The sequence below is a fragment of the Pleurodeles waltl genome, chromosome 10 (assembly GCF_031143425.1).
Source record: "Pleurodeles waltl isolate 20211129_DDA chromosome 10, aPleWal1.hap1.20221129, whole genome shotgun sequence".
NCBI lineage: Eukaryota > Metazoa > Chordata > Amphibia > Caudata > Salamandridae > Pleurodeles > Pleurodeles waltl.
This window is the reverse complement of record NC_090449.1, coordinates 35,430,773-35,452,959: the sequence shown is the minus strand read 5'-3', so window position 1 is coordinate 35,452,959 and position 22,187 is coordinate 35,430,773. Positions and strand designations below refer to the sequence as shown.

The following is a 22,187-nucleotide window of genomic DNA, read 5'->3' as shown; positions in this document are numbered from 1 at the left end:
TAAGGCATGACGTATGCATGCCTTTCAGTAATGAAATCAAGTGGATTTTAAAAGGCAAGCCCACGAACCAATGACAGTGACAGACGTGACATGGGCGTGACATGGGTGTGGTTAAAAGCCCAAAGAGAGATTACAAAAGAGATGGAGCGCTTTGCACTTGACCCTAAAAATGAAGCTGTGCAGGGGGCTTGTAAATAAGTCACTTAGTTTGTGTTTGCCAGCGCATAGTCCCCCTCATGTTATTGGGTCTTCCTGCAATTAGTCAGCCAACAACGAGAGCCCACTGAAACTCTCCTAAGTCTCATTTAGAGGGGGTTGGGACTGGAGCGGCAATGTTGCAATTCACTGCCTTTAATCACGATACTGCCTGCCTGCGTTTTTGTGATAAATTCTGCAAAGTCACAAGAATGTTTTGCTGGTGCAAGCAGGCACACGTTCCCCTCGCAGTGTAGCGCTTTGTGTATTTCCTGATGTGCCGCTGGTGTCACTTTTCTCTAAAAAGAAAATAAAATGTTAAATGCACGGCAGTCCGCTCCCCGCAGCTGTGAAGCATGTGTTTTTTTACACTTCATACAGTCTGTGGATGTTACCTGTGGAGACACGTTCAGTGCAGGAGCCAGGTTAAACAAGGCATGATTGTACCCACAGACCCAGACCCCACCAGCAGCGAGGCCATGGCAAGAGGTCTCCCTGTCTCAGTCGCAGGGCCTGGCACACCTCCATCCTTGGGAGGGATAACCCTTGCATCTACTCTTTAACGGGTCCTGCTGGGAAAACCATGAAATCTGTGAACAAGGCGGCTGAGAATTACTAGGCGCCCTCCGCGCATGGAGGTCAATTCACTGAAATGCCTGCGTTAGCGGAAGTGACATCACACACCATTTGACCTCCACTTTAACTCACACACGTATTTACACATGCACACAGATTCACAGTTACTACTCTCTCTCACATAAAAACTCTCACCAGCAAGTACACACACACACCATACATTTAAAAGCATTTTTTACTTACTCAGCTGCCAGGGAAAGGCATATTCCAGCTAAGTGTACTCCATTTTTATTAAACTGATTGTAAATAATATACTATTATTCACTATCAGTGTAAGACAAATTTTTCAGAAATCAAAGAGAGCAGAGCCCCAACTGACAAGGAGGACAAGCCTGTGTTCCTGGCACTGAATTTGCCACGTCTGAGGCCAGGGGTCACAAAGGTAGTGCCAGGGGTAGCAAAGGGCAAGCCAGGATGTGCACGCCTGCTCGGCGCGTCTCCAGGTGCTATTGTCTCAGGCTGAATCCTCCTGCATCATAGCTTCATGCTAAACCAGGGCCGGCTTTAGCGCTGGTGGTGCCCTGTGCAACAGTTTTTTTTGGCACCCCCGCCCCATGACCACCTCCTCAGATTCTCTCACGACCACTCGGCAAATGTGCCCCTCATCTCTCCATAGCCCCCCTTTCACATACATTCATTTGCTTGAAAGGGCGTGCAAAGGCTGGCTTTACTAATCCACTCAGCTGTCCACATAAAATATAGTTCTGTTCTTTGCAGCAGGCACATTAACCCTCTACACTACTTTATGGGAAGTCAAAGCTTCTACTAGACAAAACTCATATCTCTCTCCCTAGCAGGAACATTATTCACCAGAGATATCTTGACATTTTAATTGTTTCCTGAAGGATGAACCCGCAAGGAACCTTTTAGAAGGTGCTTTTAAATCGCAAGTTTCGTAAGTCATGGCTAAACACAGCGCCCCCTAAGGTCAGCACCCCCCAATCCAGGTCAGCACCTGGTGCAGCCGCACCGCTCGCACCGCCCTAAAGCCGGCCCTGTTCTAAACAAATAATTCACCGCTTTGCATCTTTTATTCCAGGTTAAGGGCAGGTGGTGGGTAACCAATTTGGACCAGAGGGAAGGTATGTGATTGGCTTGGTTGGCCCAAGGAGGTCTGGTTATCTTTTTAAGCAGTGGGTGTAATAGTTAACCCCAATTCCAGTGCTTAGTGTATGAATGAGCCGCATTTTTTCTAGGCTGGTTAGGTAAGGTCTCCTAACCAGAAAAGTTTTAAAAACATAAGTAAAATACTGCATTTTAAAGTACAATTGCCAAGCACCCGTAGGCTCTGAAAAGGCACCCAATACATTTTCAAGAATTTCACTGTGTACCAATTAAGCCTAACCGAGGAGCTCACCTCATTTTATTTAAAAATATGCTCTGGGGGCCCCAATATGTCAACCATTATGTGAAATCGAACACCCTGTCATGGGTGTCGCCCCCCCCCCTTTTCATCACCTTCATATCACAATTTTCCAGTGTTTAATTTGTGCTTGTTCTTTCCAGTGCGGAGTACAAGCACTTATTTTTGAGGGCCGGCTCTTATTTTTCTGCCTCAAGCATTTCCTGCGAGCGAAAGACTCATATGGGAAAGACAGAGGAAGAGATAAACAAAAAAGCATCACAAAGGGAGAAAGTAGAAAGCAGCAAGGGTGAGCTGAAGGGCAGGGACTGGCCGTAAATGTAATTAAGAGGACCGAGTTGGCTTCAGGATTACACTGCCTCAGTATTCTGTTCTCGCACATTTAATTGCAGCAGCTGCTTGTTTCAGAGAAGAGCTTTTGGTGCTGGCACCGTTTTATTTACAAATTCAGCACTGCAGTTCTCTTTCCTTATACTTAGCACAGGGCCTCTGAAATGATGAGGCTGGGGAAGACCAAATTATGTGGCAGGGTTGACTAAACTATGTAGCAACAAAAGGCAAATTGTATGGCACAATGGGGCACATTTTGTTATAGTATTATTTCATTATTTTGTAATTTTTACACATGGTAACATTGTGAAAAAGATTTCTCCTTATTAGTACCAATTTAATAACCAAAAACAGAAATAGTAAATTAAAAGATGACTTGCCTTTGCAAAGGCCCTTCCACTGCGAAGGAATATGTGTCACCTTGTGTTTAGTAACTTTACATCCATTCGCGCCGGAAACAATTTGTTTTTATTGAAGTCTGCAGATTATGCAGTCGATGATGGATTATGTGTCAAAGGCGTCAAATCCATAATATGCAGAAAACCCCACAACTGCATAATCACATAACTCAAGTGGCACTAACCTAGGATTGCCTAAAAAATGTATAGTGGCACCAGATCTTGCCAGAGGTACTGCATATACCAGGAATCACCTTCAGTGTGCCTGGGCCTCCATTTCGTCATAAGTGCCCTCTCTTTTGCTACGAGCTACCTCCAATATGGCAATGCCTGTAAGTTGCCATGAATGCCTCCGAAAGGCAAACATCTCCTCCATCTGGCCAGACCAAGTGACAGACTGGCAAACATAACACATGCTCTGTCTCACATACTCACACACACACTGTCTCACATGCGGAGACACAGACTCACTCGTATACTCACTCACTGTCTTACTTTGTGGTCACGTGTTCGCACACTGTGTAACACTTCCTCATTCACTCGCACACTCATTTGCAGTCTCACTCATATACACACTCACTGCGTCACTCACATACTCTCTCACATACTGTTTCACTCTCATGCTCACACAGTGCTTCACATATGCTTTCTCAGTCATACACTCTCGCTTATAAGCTCACTCACTGTCCTAGTTGCATACTCAGCCTAACATACTCACTATCTTACTCACACACTGTTTCACTCGTTCGCTGCTCCACTCACAATGTCTTTTTCAAGCTCACACACATCTTCAATCACATGCTCAACCCAGTGGTGGCTGGTGACATTTGAAAGTGGTGGGGCGTAAAAGTTGGGTATGACTTTTATGTAGTGAATGAAGCGAACAAGCCTAATGGACAAACGTGGGGTTTAGGGTGGGTCCTTCTCCCAAGAAAAAATGGAAACAAAATGGACAAATGGTGCATTTGAAAGCAAATGAATTTAGTGAAAAAGCAAGGTTTATAAAGCAGTGTGAATGTATAGCCTTGAAATATTAAACACATTAAAAACTGTCCCATATATTACTGCAATAAAAGGTTCAACAGTTATTTTAAAGTGCAAATTGCACAACGTGACAATTTCAGGGACTTTAAAGTGAGTGCGTGTGCGGTGTCTTGCACTGCATGCAGCATCAGCTTTGGAAGGAAATGTTCTAACCAGGCATCGGGAAGCACTCACAGCTGCTGGTCGCAGTCAGTCATACAGAAATATGTGCAGACAGCTCTTTAAGTGGGATGAAAATAGAGGGGGCTCTCTAAAAGGGACACGTAAAATGTATTTCTGTGATCCCCTTAGTGTGCCACCGACCTGTATTTTGGTTTCTCTCTGACATGTTACTGCATCCAAAAATATAACACCTGGCATGCACCTAAAACTTGTCAGTCCTGGTTGCTTTGTCAATGGTTATTTGTTTAAGATAAAGGCGTAACAATGATTTCTTATGAATAATTAACATTGTAAATGTTTCAATTCTGAAATTGTGAGACTATGAATTAAACATTTTTTAGGCCTGTGGAAGGAGTATGTCCTTCAGTTATTTGTGCTTTACGTTAGATACGTGTGCCCATTCTCTCTGCACATCCTATCCATCTGCACGTTTTCAATCTCCTCTCTTTCCTCTTCAGCCCCCCGTTTTCACTGTCACCTGAATGCACTTCCTCACATCTCCCTCATTTTACCATCGCAAACATACACTGCACTCATTCACATTTAAGCACTTTATTTCCTTTTGCCTTCTAAATATTTTGACCTCTTTGCACAACCTTCACACACATTTACACTGAATTTCAACTGTAGCTGGAATACGTGGCAATTGTTCTGTGTGCACTGCCGAGGCGCCAACACACTTATTCAGCCTCAGCGCTCTCAGTCAAAGCCCCCCATAAACACCTGGAACAAGTCAAAGTATGCACTATGCAAGATTAATAAAATGCACACAAAGAAATACCAAAACAGAGCATGATGAAACAGTTAACTCTCTTGCCGAATGCAATTTTAAGTAAAATGTGAAAAAAGAGAGGAACAAAATCACTAACTCACTTTACCTTAACATTTTTAACATTCATTGTTTACAAATCAATCCATGTTTTTGGCATGAATATTATGGGCATGAAGATGGGACCAGTTTTAACCCATACAGCAGATTACTGCCTTTCCTGTAAGCAGATCTTTCTCACTTTGAGCTTGACTCAGATATGTGGATAAACTTTGCAAGGGAAATCCGAACCCTGCTAGTCTTTTAGAACAATTTAGCAAAGGAACAAATACATCAGCTCCACTTCTGAAGGGGCCAGCGATCTGCAGCCAGGGCCTGGGGTGTCAAAGTGAGCGAGGTTAAGGTGACAAGGGGTCTCAGCACAATGTAAAAAAAAACAAAGATTAAAATTATAACACTTACCATCACAGAGGACAAGGCACTAAACCAGACATGCTTGCATTCACTCCTACTGCGTGAGGAATGGGAATGGGTGGGATCGATGCCTGTGAACGACAGATGCCTGGCCTCAGGCAGGGAGCAAGACTCCAGTGCCCGAAACCATGACGCTAAAAGCGTCACTGGCCTATAGTGGATACCACTGTAGACCACAATGGAAATGAAGGGCTTTAGAAAGCTAAGCCCTGCATCTTGCATCAAAGTGCAGAAAAGTTGATTTACTGCCTGGCTTCCGTCTCCCACTTCAAAGTGAGGCGGGCCAGGCAGCCTGGGACAGACAGCCCAGAGCTAAATACATTGATTTGTTTAGAGAAAGGATCATCTCTAAACTAATGGATCTGTTTAATATTTTTTTAATGTTGAAGTGCAGGAAATTCAGAGGGGTGCAGCCCCTTAGCTCTAGATGAGAAACTGCCCCTGGCTCGACCTATGCTTAGTCTCACTCAGATATTGACTGTATTTTACTCATACAATGTCTCACTGTTTAACTCACATGCACAGTCTCACTCACATACTTATAAAACATCTCCACCACATGTTCATACTGACTCTCTCATACATACATGCACAAACACACCACATTCTCTCCCACCAGTGTGTCACCAGACCAGGACAATCTCTCTGGTGACTACTGGAGTCTCCTTCCTGCTCGTGCGTTGGCCATCACATAGGTGGGCTGGCATTTTGTCTATGTATTAACAGTGAATAATATGATTTTAGCCACTGTTAATATAATAGAACAAAAGGGCAGAAAACAAAGAAGGGGTGCCCTGAATCCCACAATGGTGAGCTTCTACTTACATCAATAAACACCAGAAATCACATCACATCCTGCAACCACCAGAGACCTCACAACATTCACCCCTCATCACCCCCTCATTAGCTCCTCACCAACAACCCCTGTTTGATGTTGAAACTCTAAGGGAAGGGCAAGGAGAGGAATCTATACAAGGTAACCAGAGTCCTTATAACCGTATTTACTTTTTGTTGCTGCTGCTAACTAGAGGGCCCCTGAGCTCAGCAAGGGCCGTGCTGGGAGTATCAGGGAGCAAGCCAGGTGTAACAGCTGGTAGCCCTTGCAACCCCTACTTGACGTCCATGGATATTGTCTCTTTTGAAGTGAGTCCAATGTGTCTACGTCCGTGCTTAATTTGAGACAGTGATTTCCAGTGCTCGGCACTGGCTCTTAATTACTAACACCGGCACTTATGGCAGCTGCCACATAGTGGCGCTGTTTGTGAAATTGAAAACTCAGCAGAACAATAATTGTTTATTAATTCAATATACATTAAAACAACTAACATCTGCCTCCCAAGTCATTCTTATCCCTTTGGGGGCCTCGAACAGTCTGAATTGTCTCACTTGTAGCAGTCTGAGGGCTAGTAGTTGTGTTGGTACCATCTTTGGCAGTGTGGGCAGTGGCAATGTGTGGTGCAAGCTGCGGTGGCCTCCTGATGAGGGCCCTGGCACTTATTTTTCTTTTCTTTATTAATTAAGCACTGGTCAATGCACAAAAGTATTGCTAAAGTCAAAATATGGGTCCACTTTTTGCACCAGCATCAGGAGGTAATAATCAAGTTTTTTAGCCTCTGTACTGAGTCCACCAAGTCTGGGGTCTGACCTGCCAGCTGCCCCCTTCATCTGCTTTTATCAGCAACCGCAAACCATTGAGGGACCATGCCATGCTTTCTCGCACCGCATTGATGCCAAGCCTGGCAACTACCTCCTAGATACCAACATAAGGAGTGCTTCTCTACACTCCAGGCAGCCACCCCTGGGTGCAACAAAACCTTATATTCTTACACAGCTGACAACCTAATCACCATCTCATACCAGCTTTTGTTCCTGTCTGGATGCTATGTTACCTGCTCCTTTGCCCACCTCTGGAAAGACCCACTGTCACTTCTTATGAAGTATTTCCCCCGAGCTCCACATTGAAATCACACCTTAAGGTCCATCTCTTCTGCCAAATCGTTAAGTGTATTCTAGACATAGAAACACTTCCCACTTGGGATCACAAAAGAAAGCAACGCCCTTCCAACCACACACTCTACGTGGCAAAGCGTTTTTGCCCTTATAAGCAAGCTCTTCAAAGCCCACTTAAGGATCATAAGTGCTATATAAATGCTGCAACACCTTAGAGTACTTATCTAGGCAGTGGTGAAATGTCTCTGCTGAGCAATCACCCCTCTTCTACTGGGGGGCAGTGAGGAGGGTGGTAAAAATAAGGCTTCTGGAGTCCCTTTCCCTGTCCAGCGAGGCATTTTCACCCAATGGATGGAAAGTAATTTGGTGGGTGGCAGGGGCCGATGGGATGCTTCCTCTTTGGAGGGGTAACTAGGATTGCCCCACTTACTGGAGCCTTCCCCCATCACCACAAGGTTCTCTCTTTTGGACAGCCCGTAGACCAATGGGCTGACTGATGTTTAACCTGACCTGTGCTGGAGGGATCCACCAGATCAGTGACAGAATATCAGAAACACAAATATCGTGTGGACATAATATCATGTCAAAAATATCTAGGACAAGAATATCGAGAAGGTAAGTGCAAATAGGTAAGTACAGACTTAGTATTCATAACTCCAAATCTACATACCTTGAAGACATATACATTGTCAAGGTAGATTTATGTGGAGGTATATACAGTAAAACTTTACATACCCATAGAAAATGACCTTCACGATATTCTTGCCCCCACTATTTTTGATACAATATTCTGTCCCACGATATTTGTGTTTCCGATATTTTGTCGAAACACCCATACACCATGTGGGTTAGAAGCAAAAGTGACTCAGCAGTTTTAGTTTGGTGAGTGGTAATTTTGCCCTGGAATTTGAGAGAACAGTGCAAGAACAACATTCTTGTAACTGAAAAAAATTACATTTCTACTATGTTCGGTGAGTGTAAAAGGCAATACATTTGAGTAATGAGGGCCACTGTGGCCCAGTTCATGAGCTCTGAAGAGCGGGGACCCTCACCCAAAGCTTATCGATCCTGAATGTGTGATACATTTCAAGCAGTTGTTTAGTTACCATGAACTGACCTGCTATTTTGTGACCCCAATGGGTATTGTTTTAGTGTGTTGTACAGCACAGAGTGTCTCATAATAACAGATAATAATGATGGCTTACCCAGTGCACCTCTGTACTGACCTGTTGTGCTAATACAAAGACCTATAAGCATCTCTCCCACACCACCCGACCTCCATCACCCCTCATGTTCCAGTGCTGAGACTAAGACACAGCTCTTTCGAGGTACCACAATTCTAACCCTCTGCAGTAATCCACCAGAGTATCAAATACAGAATATCGTGAGTCCAAAATATCAGGGAAAAAAATATTGTGAAAGTAAGCTTGAGAAGTAAGCATAGATTTGCTTTACTTAACTCCTCATCTCTGTACCAGTTAAGAACAGTAAATCTGTGTATACCATTATGCACTTACCATGTCGGGGTCTGATTCACAAAGATTTGGTCTAAGTTTAGACCAAAAGTCTAACTTTACTACTTTTTGGTATTCACAAAGGTAAGTTGCCAGTAGCATCTTTACGTCCGCACTCGGAGTGAAATCTCTGTACTCAGGCCAAGATTCACCCTGAGTGCGGAGATTCTGCGCAGAGTGTGGAGATTCCACTTTGGGTGCAGAGTGGACTCTCCGCATTTGGGGTGGAGATTCCGCTCTGAGTAAGGAGATTCCACCCCGAAGGTGGAGGTAAAGATACCTCTCAAATTTACCTTTGTGAATACCGAAAGTCATATATTTAGACTTTTAATCTAAGTTTACCTTTGTGAATGAGACCCTCCGTTTTTTGGTCCTCGTAATTTTGGTCTCAAAATATTTTTGTCCTTGATGTTGCCAATGCACCTCATTTGTGACTGCTGCTGTGTGTTCTTCTTCAGTTGCTAAGACCCTACGTGGTTCCTGACCTGGCGTTCGTAAGCCTTGCTTTGAGGCAGCTTGGGACTTGTAGTTAATCTGGAGTCATGGTTTGTATTTAATACACAGGTTCCAGGGCTCACATGGAGGTCACTGGGCTCATAGTGAGCAGCTAAATGGGCGCATAAGGAGCCCTCCAGCCCAAGATGAACAAGTACATTGGTTCATATGAAACTCGTGGCCCATGATGTGCACTTGCATGCTCACACGTATGAAGGGCCAATGCCCTGAGGTGCAGGTACATGGGCTCATGTTGTGCAAATACATGGTATCACAATGTTTATGTACCATGGTCCAAATGTCATCGGTGCCCATGTGCAGGTGCCAATGTACATGTGCATACACCAAGGCTCTTGTGTGGGTAGCAGTGCCCATGGGAGGGTATCTATGTCAATGTGTAGGCACCAAGGCTCTTGTACTGCAGGTACCAGAATACATTTTCAGGCACCAAGGCCCTTCTGAAGGTATGCAGGCACCAAGGTTCTTATGCAGGTGCCTGTGTATATGTGCAGGCACCAAGGCTCTTCTGAAGGTATGCAGGCCCCAAGGCTCTTGAGCAGGTGCCAGTGTATATGTGCAGGCACCAAGGCTCTTGTGCAGGTCCCACTGTATGTGTGCAGACACCGAGGCTCTTGTGCCAGTACCAGTATATATGTGCAGACACCTAGGTGGTCATTCCGACCTAGGCGGGCGGCGGTTGCCGCCCGCCCGTCGGAAGCCGCCTGAATACCGCCCCGCGGTCAATAGACCGCGAGGGGTATTCTGACTTTCCCGCTGGGCCGGCGGGCGATCTGATTCAGATCGCCCGCCGGCCCAGCGGGAAAGCGCCTTCCACAAGGAAGCCGGCTCGGAATCGAGCCGGCGGAGTGGAAGGCGTGCGACGGGTGCAGCAGCACCCGTCGCGCTTTTCAGTGTCTGCATCGCAGACACTGAAAAGCCTAGTTGGGCCCTGTTAGGGGGCCCCTGCCGTGCCCATGCCATGGGCATGGGCACGGCAGGGGCCCCCAGGGGCCCCGCGACCCCCCCTACCGCCATCCTGTTCATGGCGGCTTTCCCGCCATGAACAGGATGGCGGTAGGGGGGGTCAGAATCCCCTCGGCGGCGCAGCGAGCTGCGCCGCCTTGGAGGATTCTAAGGGGCAGTGGAAAACCGGCGGGAGACCGCCGGTTTTCCCGTTCTGACTGCGGCCAAAGCGCCGCGGTCAGAATGACCAAGGGAGCACCGCCGGCCTGTCGGCGGTGCTCCCGCCCCCGTTGGCCCTGGCGGTAGAGAACCGCCAGGGTCAGAATGAGGGCCCAAGGCTCTTGTGCAGGTACATGCGCCAAGGCTCTTGTGCTGGTATGCAGACACCAAGGCTCTTGTCCAGGTATGCATGCACAACTGCTCTTCTGCTGGTATGCAGGTACCAAGGCTTTTCTGCAGGTATGCATGCACAAACCTTCTTGTGTCTTGTGTAGGTATGCATACACCAAGGCTCGTGTTTTGGTATGCATGCACAAAAGCTCCTGTGTAGGTATGCATGCCCCATGGATCTTGTGCAGGTATGCCTACACAAATGATCTTCTACATGTACACATGCACAAAGGCTCTTGTGCAGGTATGCAGGTACTAAGGTGCTTGTGCAGATATGCAGACACCAAAGCTCTTTTGCTGCAGGTATGCAGGCACCAAGGCTCATGTGCTTCAGGTATGTGAGCACCAAGGGTGTTGTGCAAGTATTCATCACCAAGGCTCTTGTGCTGCTCTGCAGGCACCAAGTCTCTTGTACAGGTATGCAGGCACCAAGGCTCTTGTGAGGCTACTAAGATACCAAGGCTTTTGTGCAGATATGCAGGTACCAAGGCTCTTGTGCAGGTATGCAGGCACCAAGGCTCTTGTGCAGGTATGCAGATACCAAGGCTCTTGTGTAGGTATGCAGGTACCAAGACTATTGTGCCTCAAGTACGCATGTACCAAGGCTCTTGTGCAGGTATGCAAGCACCAAGGATGCTGTGCAGGTATGCATGCACAAAGGCTCTTGTGCAGGTATGAAGGTACCAAGGCTCTTGTGCAGGTATGCAGGTACCAAGGCTCTTGTGCAGGTATGCAAGCACCAAGGATGCTGTGCAGGTATGCATGCACAAAGGCTCTTGTGCAGGTATGAAGGTACCAAGGCTCTTGTGCAGGTATGCAGGTACCAAGGCTCTTGTGCAGGTATGCAAGCACCAAGGATGCTGTGCAGGTATGCAGGTACCAAGGCTCTTGTGCAGCTATGTAGGTACCAAGGCTCTTGTGCAGGTATGCAGGTACCAAGGCTCTTGTGCAGGTATGTGTGTACCAAGGCTCTTGTACAGGTACTTGTGCCCATGTGCAGCTCTCGGGGCCTATGCTGGTCTCCCTGTGTTTAATGTTCTCCATCACTACCCCTGCCTGAACGCTGAGTTTGCTGCTGCCCCACGGGGGCTGATGTTCCTCTCCTGAGTCCCCACATGTAACCCAGCTTCCCTGTCTCTCTCTCTCACTCTCTCGCAGGAGAGCAGCTGCCATGCCTTTTGGCTGCATCGGCGTCCGGGAAGACAAGAGCTACAACAGCGTCTCAGACATCACCGACAAGTACGAGATCGGACAGCTGCTGCGAGCGTAAGTGAGGGGGCGGTGGGCTACCGTCTCAGGAGCAGGGGATAGGGAGGGCAGGGGTGTGCCTGGGGAGAGAGCGACACCAACAGTGCCTCAGACATCTCTAGCACGAAATTAGACAGTGAGAGAGTAGGGAGGGCCGTGTGTGCATAGGAAGCTGTAGTCGTCCTCACCTGAGGGGCCAAGAGATGGAGGGCAGGCTGTAAGGTGGGGTGGGGGAGGGCATCCTCTGACAGGCAGAGGCGAATAGGGGGCGTGTGTGCGTGGGAAGCTGGGGCCGTCCTCACCTGAGGGGTAAAGAGGCGCAGGGCAGGCTGTAAGCGGGGGGGGGGGGAGGGGGGGTAGAGGTAGGGCAGCTTCCTCTGAGGTGCAGAGGTGGGGAGGGAAGCCTGTGCATGGGGGCTCAGATGATGAAGGAGGGACAGCACCCCAGAAGAGAAGTGGTGGGAGAGGACAGGCTGTACATTGAGGAAGGGGTGGGTGGGAGGGTCAGACATCACCTGAGGTGTGAATGTGGGGGAGGACAGAGTGCTGGAAATGGTGAGAGAGGAGCATCATCATCTGAGCGGCGGAGGGCAGGTGTGCGAGGGGAGGAGAAGGGTTCCTGACAGGAGCTCTTGAGAGTGAGGGCAGGAGTGTCCCTGTGGAGGGAGGAATGCCTTCATCTCATGGGCAGCGGGGGGTGGAGAGGTCTTTATCCCTGATGGAGAGGGCGGGGCACGTGTGTACATGGGACAGGAAACCGGGGTCAGCAGCGTCAGCTGGTGGCAGAGGCAGGGGAGGGTAGGGTGCACCCTGTGAGCAAGGCGCATCATCACGTGAGGACCAGAGGTGGCCAGTACAGGTGCGCACGAGGAGGGACGCCTGCGTGCTGGAGCTGGAGGAGAGCAGGGCGTACGTGGTGGGAGAGGGGGGGGTCACAGGGGAGCAGAACAGGCGGAGGGTAGAGGTCGGATGGAGGGGGCAGATGGTGGGCAGGGGGCGGACCAGCATCATCTGAAGGGCAGAACCAGAGGAGGTGATAGAGATGCAAAGGAACCCGGCTTGTATATTGTTGCTCCCTGTGTCTGATGCAGTTGTACTAAAACCATGGAATGGAATGTAGCGCTGTTATGGCGCAAATGTCGTCCACCTGGCGCTGGAGATCTAGAGAGCTTGCACCTGCTGCCCTGAGCTCATGTACAGCATATCTCAGATTTTTGGCCTCGTGACCATCACAGATGCATTGCTGTTCTGCTTGGAAGGTGACGGATATGCAGAGCAGGGATGTTGTATCTGCAGGGGCACCACATGGACACCCCTCCTTTACTGAGTATGAGTACCGTCAGCTCGCAGGGCTCTAGAGGTCTGACAGTGGTAGCAAGGAGAGAGATATTCTGGCCTCTCCCCGTTAAAATGGTCTGTCTGTCGCCAGCAACTGGGAGTATTACTCCATCCATGCAGACACGGATGCGATGTGTATGTTTACCCAATGTATGTGTAGCAGGATGAGCATGGGGCGAGTGTGGATGAACGTTGGGGCAGGAATGCCACCTGCATGGTGAATGGACATCCACTCCTGCCCTGAGTAACCCAACTGCGTGTGAGACCGGTCTCCTAATTTTCTTTTTTTCCATCTGGCTCTAGCACACATGCAACACCGCACGCGCACGCGCACGCGCACTGAGAACTAGGCCTGGAATTGCCCACGAGACGACCTGTCTCCGATGTTTAAAAGCGCGCCGAAGCGCAGACTCTAGTGCACACAAGACGACAGACTGTCTTTTGGGACAAGAACAGTGAGCTGTGGTGGCAGCACACTGACTTTGAGTCTGTGCTTAATTTGAACCAATGGCTTCCGGTGCAGGGCACCGACATTCAATTGTCAACACCGTGACTTAGACAGTCTACCACATGATGGCGCTGTGTCTGTGGTTTTGAGAAGAGCAAAACATGGCTTGATCGGTCTGGGAGGAACACACAGAAAGCCAGGACCCATCTAAAAGCAGTCCCTGAGCTGTACATGAGGATGAATATGGAGCATAAACCCCCAGTCATTGTGCCACATCAGAGCTCCCGTGCTGTGGCCACTGACTGCCAGCTCTCCTTTGCCATCGTCCTTGAATCACATTGAAGGAAGGATTGGCTGCTGGAGAGGAGTATTGGAGATATCCTTGATCAAAGGAAAGATAGCCAGGAAGAATAGGGCTTGGAAGAGCTGTGCAGTAACAGGATATTGGCCCATTGCCTCCCAGGAAAAGAGCTAAACTATTGGGCCATGGGGTGAGCCCTGCAGGATGCCCCTGAGCAGACAATTGGCTTCCCAACATTGTGCTTGCATTGTTGTGTAGCCATTTTAGTTGTAGCTTCATGCATGTTATTTTAGCAAACTAGGCCTGCCGCTGTGCACTTTAACCTAGACATATTTTATTCAGCTTCATTTTTATTATTTTAACAATGGCCACATTTGCGGTCTTGTTTTATTTTCTTATCTAGCTGTTCTCTGCCTTGGCCAGCACTGCGTTCTTAAACAAGTCATTTCTCGCACTCTGTGCTTTTCTCACGGCTGCAGTAAGATAGGTTGCCGGTAAAAGTGGTACGCTTTGTCTCTAATGTGCACAGAAAAATACACGCTCTTACGTGGGGTCCTTTCTTGGAACATCAGCTGTTATATTATAAAAACACTACTTTGACCCATGTACGTTAGAGGGAGATTCCAGCCAGATGACCACGACTGTATGCTGATTGCTGAGTGCTTCGCTGTGGCTGCTTATGTAGACCACAGGCCTCTTGCTCAGTTATGAGGGATGATGTCTTCCCAGGGGAACCTGAAGGGCAGAATTAGAGCTTAACATGCTGTGCTGTAACATAGCCTAGGTAGGAGCTATTTGTAATGATTCTAGTGACAATATGGTAGCATTATTTTGATGCTTTACTCTCCTTGTCACAATTTTAATCCTGTTATGCTTCATCGTCCTAGTTTTTGCAATGCACGCTTTATCATCTAAGATGCAGTTACTTCAATAAAACCTTATTGAACTATACTCTGCCTCTGATTGTCCTTGCATAAGTGAGACTAATGTAACTGAGGGAAACGGATGAGATCTGAGTGACCATAATTTCTCTGAGGAGTCGCTTGTGTCATGCGCTCGGTTGCCCAATCATCCCTACTCTTGGGTGGAGATGAGGCACTTCTAGTTAGCCGGAGCAAAACCCAGATTAGGCTGACAAGTGTCACCTGTAGTGGGTTCAGACTCAGTTCCCCACAGTGCAAGTGATTCTGCCACCCAAATCCAGTAGTCTCATTAGGATAAGGAGAGCCTGCTCGACATGGCGCTGCCAACGCTTGGTCAGGCACTAATTTTCTGGTCCTCTTGAGTATCTCTGTCTCACCACATGCAAAGACACCTCAATACTATATACAGAGGCATCCATGGTATTGGAGACTTTCCTCCTCAGCTAAGTAGGGAGTACCTAACTAACGCTGTAGGTTGTTCAAGCTTGAACCCTGAAAGGATAATCCCCATTTGGTGTGCGTAGGATGGGATAAAGATTCCTCCTATCACACATCATGGCAAACCCGCAACAGGTAGCAATTGCAGTCAATTTGTGACCACCCTTTACTACACATTTATTGGCACATGGCCTAATGGCCTAGTGGGTCCTGTTACATTTGTTGTTGAGGCTCATCCAGCCTATAAAACAGAATTTTCTCTTCTTGGGTCACATTTCCAGCAGCTGATGGGAACACAAATACATTTCATCACTATACACCTGCAAACACACCTGCAGAATACAGAGCATATGCATATCTGGAAATACCTCCATCTTATCAAGAACATAATAATTGGCTTGATGGCGCCCTACCCCATACAATTCTAAATGTAAGGTAAGGTCCTCTAAGTAATAATGGTCCTACCTGGCCTTTATTGGCCACATATACACCTCACCCTGCTGCAGCAACCTTGACGGTAACTGAAGTCCGTCGCTTATATGCTGAGCTTACTGCAATATACAGACGATTAGTACAGTTTGTAATTCAAACATTAAATACAAACCCAGCAAATGTTGCCCCGGCGCAACAACATGCAGTAACGCCAGGTATTAATCCTGCAACTGTACATTCGATCATGGGTAAAGTACCCACCAAAAGAGAAGAGATTCAGTTTTGGTTAGCTCAAAAAATAAATGCACTGGAAGCAGTATTTCCCCGGGACCTCAATATAAGCATAGAATATTAACTATGTGCTTGCCATTTGGGATGGTTCCCACAGTAGATAACTGTAATACTTGGGGGCACGGTATTTGCCACGCTCTATACTACCGCACACAGTACACTGACACTAGCCAATCTACTGGAAGTGTTAAAACAGCTTCAAGATGAATATGGGGCTGCCCCGGTCCTGGACTTGGGGATGCAACTAATGGGCAATTTTGCCACTGTATCTTCAATTATATTAAGTAACCTTAAAGGGGAAGCAGTTGCACTAGCAGTGTGCATGCGGCTCTGGAACATTCCTCCACAGGGTCAAGAACATGAGCTGCCAAAGATTATCGTGGAGACCTACTCTAGTATTGGTTGAGATAGTCTGGGGGCCAGACCCACAAAACCATAGTTTCAGGGTAAATCTAATAAAGCTTCTACCAAGCAAGCTCCTGAGGGTTCTAAAAAATGCTGGGATAAAAAACAACAAACACCTAAAAAAGAAAGGGGAGAATCTCTGCATACGGAGACCCCACAGAATAGATATAATCTCAGAAATAGAGATAATATAAAAACGCCTGACAGATATCAATATCCTGATACACGCCAATCTCATTCCTTTCATGACTCACCGGAAAAATGCAGTGAGAGAGGTGGGCGGTCAGAACAAAGAACTGAGTACGTGAAACTGAGAAAGGAATCCCAACGCTCTACAGAAGTTTATGTTAAAAAAGAAGAGAAACTTCCTCAACAAAAAACCTCAATTCAAAAAGAAAAAAGTGGCAGCAGTTGCGATTCGTTATACCACTCAAGAAGAGGGCTGTATTGAAGAACAAGAAATGGGCAGTAGCGCTGCTAGACAGTGCAGCAGAGGTCACAATAGTTCGCTGGAATCTTCAAGAGCATCTGTAGGTGAAAGCAACTGATAGCTTCCTACAAGTTGAAACTGCGGACATGCGTGTCTCCACGCCTGATAGGGTGTACAATGTAACGTTACAGTTAGAAGGAGACATTTAACGCACAATCAACGCAATCTTTTGGGACCGCGTCCTAAATATATATGATATTCTACTGGCCGAAAGGGATTGGCCACCTGAATTTGACCGTACTTGCCCATATGGGGAAGATGTTATCAAACCTTCTTTCTTTCTTCTTGTTCCTGATGAGTTCGCAGAATCCTACGCCATTGATTGGGCACTGGCGCAGGCACCCGTGTTATATAGCAACCACTTAGGATGGGATAAAGATTCCCCCTATCATGTAATACCAATTAAAAATCAACCCCAACCTCAACCCCAGTATCCAATAAAACATGATGCTAAAGCAACCGTGAGGGAAATCCTCACACAACTGGAGTACAAGGGCGTAATCGAACACTGTGTCTCACTAATGAATAATCCTTTATTCCCAGTAGCTAAACCGGACCATTCGTACAGAATAGTCTTAGACTACAGACATTTAAACAGTCATACACGCACATATGCTATACATAACTCACACTGCACAGCACTTATGAACACCATAGTGCTAAAAAAATACAAAACAACACTAGATATTTCCAATGGTTTCTTCTGCCGAAATATAGCACCTGAGAGTAGAGACTTAACAAGTTTCAGCACACTAGGCTTCCAGAAGAAATTCTGTTGATTACCACAGGGGTATAAGAACAGTCGAGGACTGTTCGTGGCTCGTGTGACTTCAATATTGCACGACACTGACCCTGAAGCATTGTCCTATGTAGGTGATGTCTATTTCATGGATAATGAATTACTGCAACATCTAAGATGGGTAGCCTGCATTGTTGTAGGATTTGCCAAATTCGGCTATAAATTCAACTTAAAAAAAAACAAAAATAGCATTCCTTAACATCCTATTTTTGGGATACGAGCTATCAAGTGAAGGAAAGAGCCTAGCAGCACAATTCGTGGAAAAATGCACACAGTTACAACCTCCAAATACCATTAAAAAACTCCAATCCTTATTGGGTTTCCTAGATTTTGGCAGAATTTACATTCCAGATTATGCATCACGCATAAAACCATTATCTGACTTAATATGTCTCGACTTTTCCAGTAAAATTTGGACAGTCAAACACACTCGCATTCTCAGAGCTTTACAAACAGACATGCTTGCAGCACAACACTTACACACAAGGGACAATAAAAAAACATCTGGTCATAGGAGATTATTTGCTGGTGCCACTGGTTTCACCTATGTAACTTTTAATGAGGGTGAGACAATCCGGATTGCATACAAATCACATTTGTATTCAGCAGTAGAACAACGCTTTGCTCCCAGTGAGAAAATTCTCACTGCTGTTCAGATGGCTGTCATTAAAGAAAGACTACTGGCCCAGGGGAAACACATTATTGTCGTATCTCCAATTCCAGCTCTTGAGACTGTTACCAAAGCCAGCATTCCAAATATTAAAGCATTACATCCATGTTGGATTCAATGGGCAACGTCTCTGACAGCCACTAATGTTGACTATATCTTTGATCCAAAATTACAAACTCAAGAATTTTTGCAATATGAACTGGAATACCCAGTTCCGGCAAATACATTGCCTATTGATCAGTATCAAAGAGTCAGGTACACCGATGGCTCAGCACAACCTGCAATAGGCACAAAGCATCAATACTCCGCTGCTTGTGCAGTCGTAAGGGTCTACATGGAGGGTAATAAATTCTATCCACAACATACTTTCACGCAAACCTTAGGGGATTGCACTGCACAACTGGCAGAGCTAAAGGCTCTGGTGATAGCACTGGAACACATGATCCTGCACAGCTAACACTGATTGTTTGTGATTCACACTATTGTGTCCAGTCCTTCAATGAATACCTGCATTACTGGCGAAAGAATGGGTTCAGAGACTCCAAAAGCAACACCATCAAACATGGGCTTCTGTGGGGGAAAGTAGCGGACCTGAAGGAAATGCTACCAAATGCCCATGTTGTACATACACTTGGACACCAGCGCATTGGAATACACGTTCCTGGAAATACACTGGCTGATGAAGCAGCCAAATCAGCAGTAGCCATGACTGCTGTTGATGCAGTAACTCGTTCTAGAATGAAACCGGACGATGACACATGGGCTGCCATGAAAGCCACGGCTGAAGGCACACCCTTTCCAAAAGCATTTCCCGCTAAATATTCCTACCGAATGGGAGGCTTCCTTGATGCCGATGTAAAAAATACCAGGCGTGGGATTTCAAGTAATTCCCAATAAAGACCTAAGACCCGAGTTGATTAAAGGAGCGCATGAGGTGGTTGCATCTGCCCATGATGGTGTGGCGGCTACAATATCATTATTGCAAGCACGATATTAGTGGCCAGGTCTATACAAACAAACCAACGCAGTATGTCCTTTGTTGTGACATCTACCAACAAATTAAGGGCTCCACCGTCAAACGCCCACCACAGACACCCCTCCTCATTTCCAACAAACCATTACAATGTGTGTACTTGGACCATTGTGGTCCCCTAACACCGGACAGTGCATACAAATACACCTTTGTCGCTGTCGACACTTGCTCCAGATTTCTATGGGTGTGGCCAAAATGCTCAGCTGATGCTTGGGCTGTTATTAAAGGTTTGCAAGTCTTTATCGGCACATATGCAGTTGCGACTTTCCACTCAGACCAGGGCCCTGCTTTCACCTCAAGGGCATTCAGGGACGCCATGGCTTTGTTAAGGGTTCAACTCCATTACTCATCTCCATTTCATCCCGAGGGAAACAGTGTTGTGGAGCGACGAAACTGTGATTTAAAGCAATCCTTAACAGCCAGATTTTTAGGTATGGGTCGGCTAGCTTAATCACCTGCATGGAGTCCAGAGAGCACTTAATATTCTGCCTAGAAGGTCCCTGCGGGGTCGTACTTCATACAAGTGCCTGTTTGGAACTCAAATGTATGTTCCAGATCTTGATGGTCCTGCCGTGTAGGCAGCAGAAACACTTTTTGACATAAATGAACGTGTCACGGTCTTGCAGGAATTACAACAGTTCCATGACGACAACACTTCTGCCAGTGCTGCCTCCGCAGGAATTAAAGATGCCCCAATAACATCTACCGGCTGGACTCCGAAGGTTGGGGATTTAGTACGTGAAAAAGTTGCTGTGAAAAAGGAGTTTGGTCCTTCTTACCGTGCACCGGTCCCAGTCTTGGGCATACACGGTACCAGAACTTTCATTCTAACACCGTTGCCTGGTGCTAAAGAAAATCGCTTAGTATCTATTGACAATGTCAAGTTACACCATGTGGCCGATCCTGCACAGCAGACCAAGAGGAGCAGCCAGTAGTTCCCGAATCCCTCTCACTACTGGTCGAGATGTCCCTCTATAAGTTTTGATCCTCAACGCTGACACCTCTCTGAGCTTGGGGAGGGTGGAAAATGATCTTGCATTAGTTCCACTAACATCTGTTACAATAAACAATACAGAAATTGCTGATCGATTTGATTCGACTTCTAAACAGACGGATGGAGTCATTTACAGTGAACCACCGCAGGAGACCCCTACCAGCTATCCTCCTTCAAATACGGCTCCAACTTTTGCACAAACTGCTTCTGGATACTTTGCCGACATCAATGACACCTTCTTTGACTCTTTTGCCTCTTCTATATCTGAACTGCCAAAAACACGTAAGCTGATAAACTGGCTTAAAACAAATTACTTTATTTTCCCATAGAACTATCTGTGTCTTTCTTTGACTATATTAGATTTCCTCCTTTGGATTGGCTTTGTCATTACATTCTTTCTATTAATACATGGTCATTACCTTCCGGAAAGATCAACAGTTGAACTGGTGGATGAGGTCCTAAAACCCAATTTTTCTTCTCACAAGGTCCCCAGTGACTTGTCTTTCGAGAACATTTCCACTATACCAATTCCTGTTGGGATTGTTTGGGATAAAGTCACATTTGGTATATACAGCCCCACGGAGGTCATTCAAATACCATATGTGTTTAAACTTTCTATGAAGGATGTAATAATACCCAGAGTTGTTTCTGATGACTGGGGTCTAAAAACAATTGATTCTATGATGACTGAATTGCAGTATTTTACTTTATTTGAAAGTGAGGATGTTCTTCAATCCAAAGAGCATTATGGTGACATGTTTTGCTATAATTATTCTGAACACCATTTCATTCACAGAGCAAGTTCCCCCAAAACTATTTTTAATTACACCCAATGGAAACATTGTCCAACTCCACCACAAAGGAGCTCTAAAACATATTCTGAAAAATGTGCATATTTTTCTGGGCACAATGTTAAAAATGCTGAGTCATATTATTTCAAATTGCCATTGATGGAAAATGTACATATATTATTGACAGATACACAATTCATTTATTCAGATTCCTTTGTTTACCGGTTGGCTATAGAAGGCTATGAATATTGGTTGAAGTCGATTGACTTAAAAAGTGTGTGGGGAATAAAAAATTGGCAAATAAGGGGAAAGGAAGCTTTATTTAGAGCATGCCTGATACCTGTTTAAATGATATTTTTAAATTAAACTGCACAACAGGCAAGTTGTTTAGGCCTAGCAAAAATTAAGGAATTGAATGCGCCTAGTATTCCTGCCCCTGAAAATTTTTATAAATGGCAAAAGTACATAGATGCAACTGAAGATAAACTCGATGAATGGGTCCAGAATGGCACGTTTAATGCTTCACTTTCACATCCTGGTGGGTGGTTATTGTGGCCAATAGATACCCACGGGTGTCATAAACATTTTATAAACTCCATGGGGGGGGTTTAGAACAAGTAGGCCAGACCCTCGCTATGTGTCATCTGAACATGCGGGTATGGTAGCAACATACAGTGTAGGAAAACTATGCCAGCAATGGTTGAAGAGTGCCTCACTTGATGGTGTTAGAGAACACCTCAGTCTCCTGTCTAATAACACTGACTTACAGGTTTTCCTGTTATACCCCAGAAAATATCACAGAAAGTGCTTCTTATATGCAGTTTATAATGAAATTTGGAAGCTTTCCTGACAAGAAGCTGCTGTCCGGTTAAGGCAAATAGATCAGGAAAACTTACAGAAGGC

The 22,187-nt window shown here is 46.1% G+C and overlaps 1 protein-coding gene across 1 annotated transcript in view; it reads left to right on the top strand.

The window, feature by feature from the left end:
* LOC138261000 (caM kinase-like vesicle-associated protein) overlaps nt 1-22,187 on the top strand; it is a 414,930-nt gene that overhangs the window by 247,999 nt on the left and 144,744 nt on the right. Inside the window, exon 2 of the mRNA XM_069209589.1 lies at nt 11,842-11,949. Coding sequence (XP_069065690.1) covers nt 11,855-11,949 — 95 coding nt within the window. The 5' untranslated portion in view covers nt 11,842-11,854. The remainder of the gene's footprint in view (nt 1-11,841; nt 11,950-22,187) is intronic.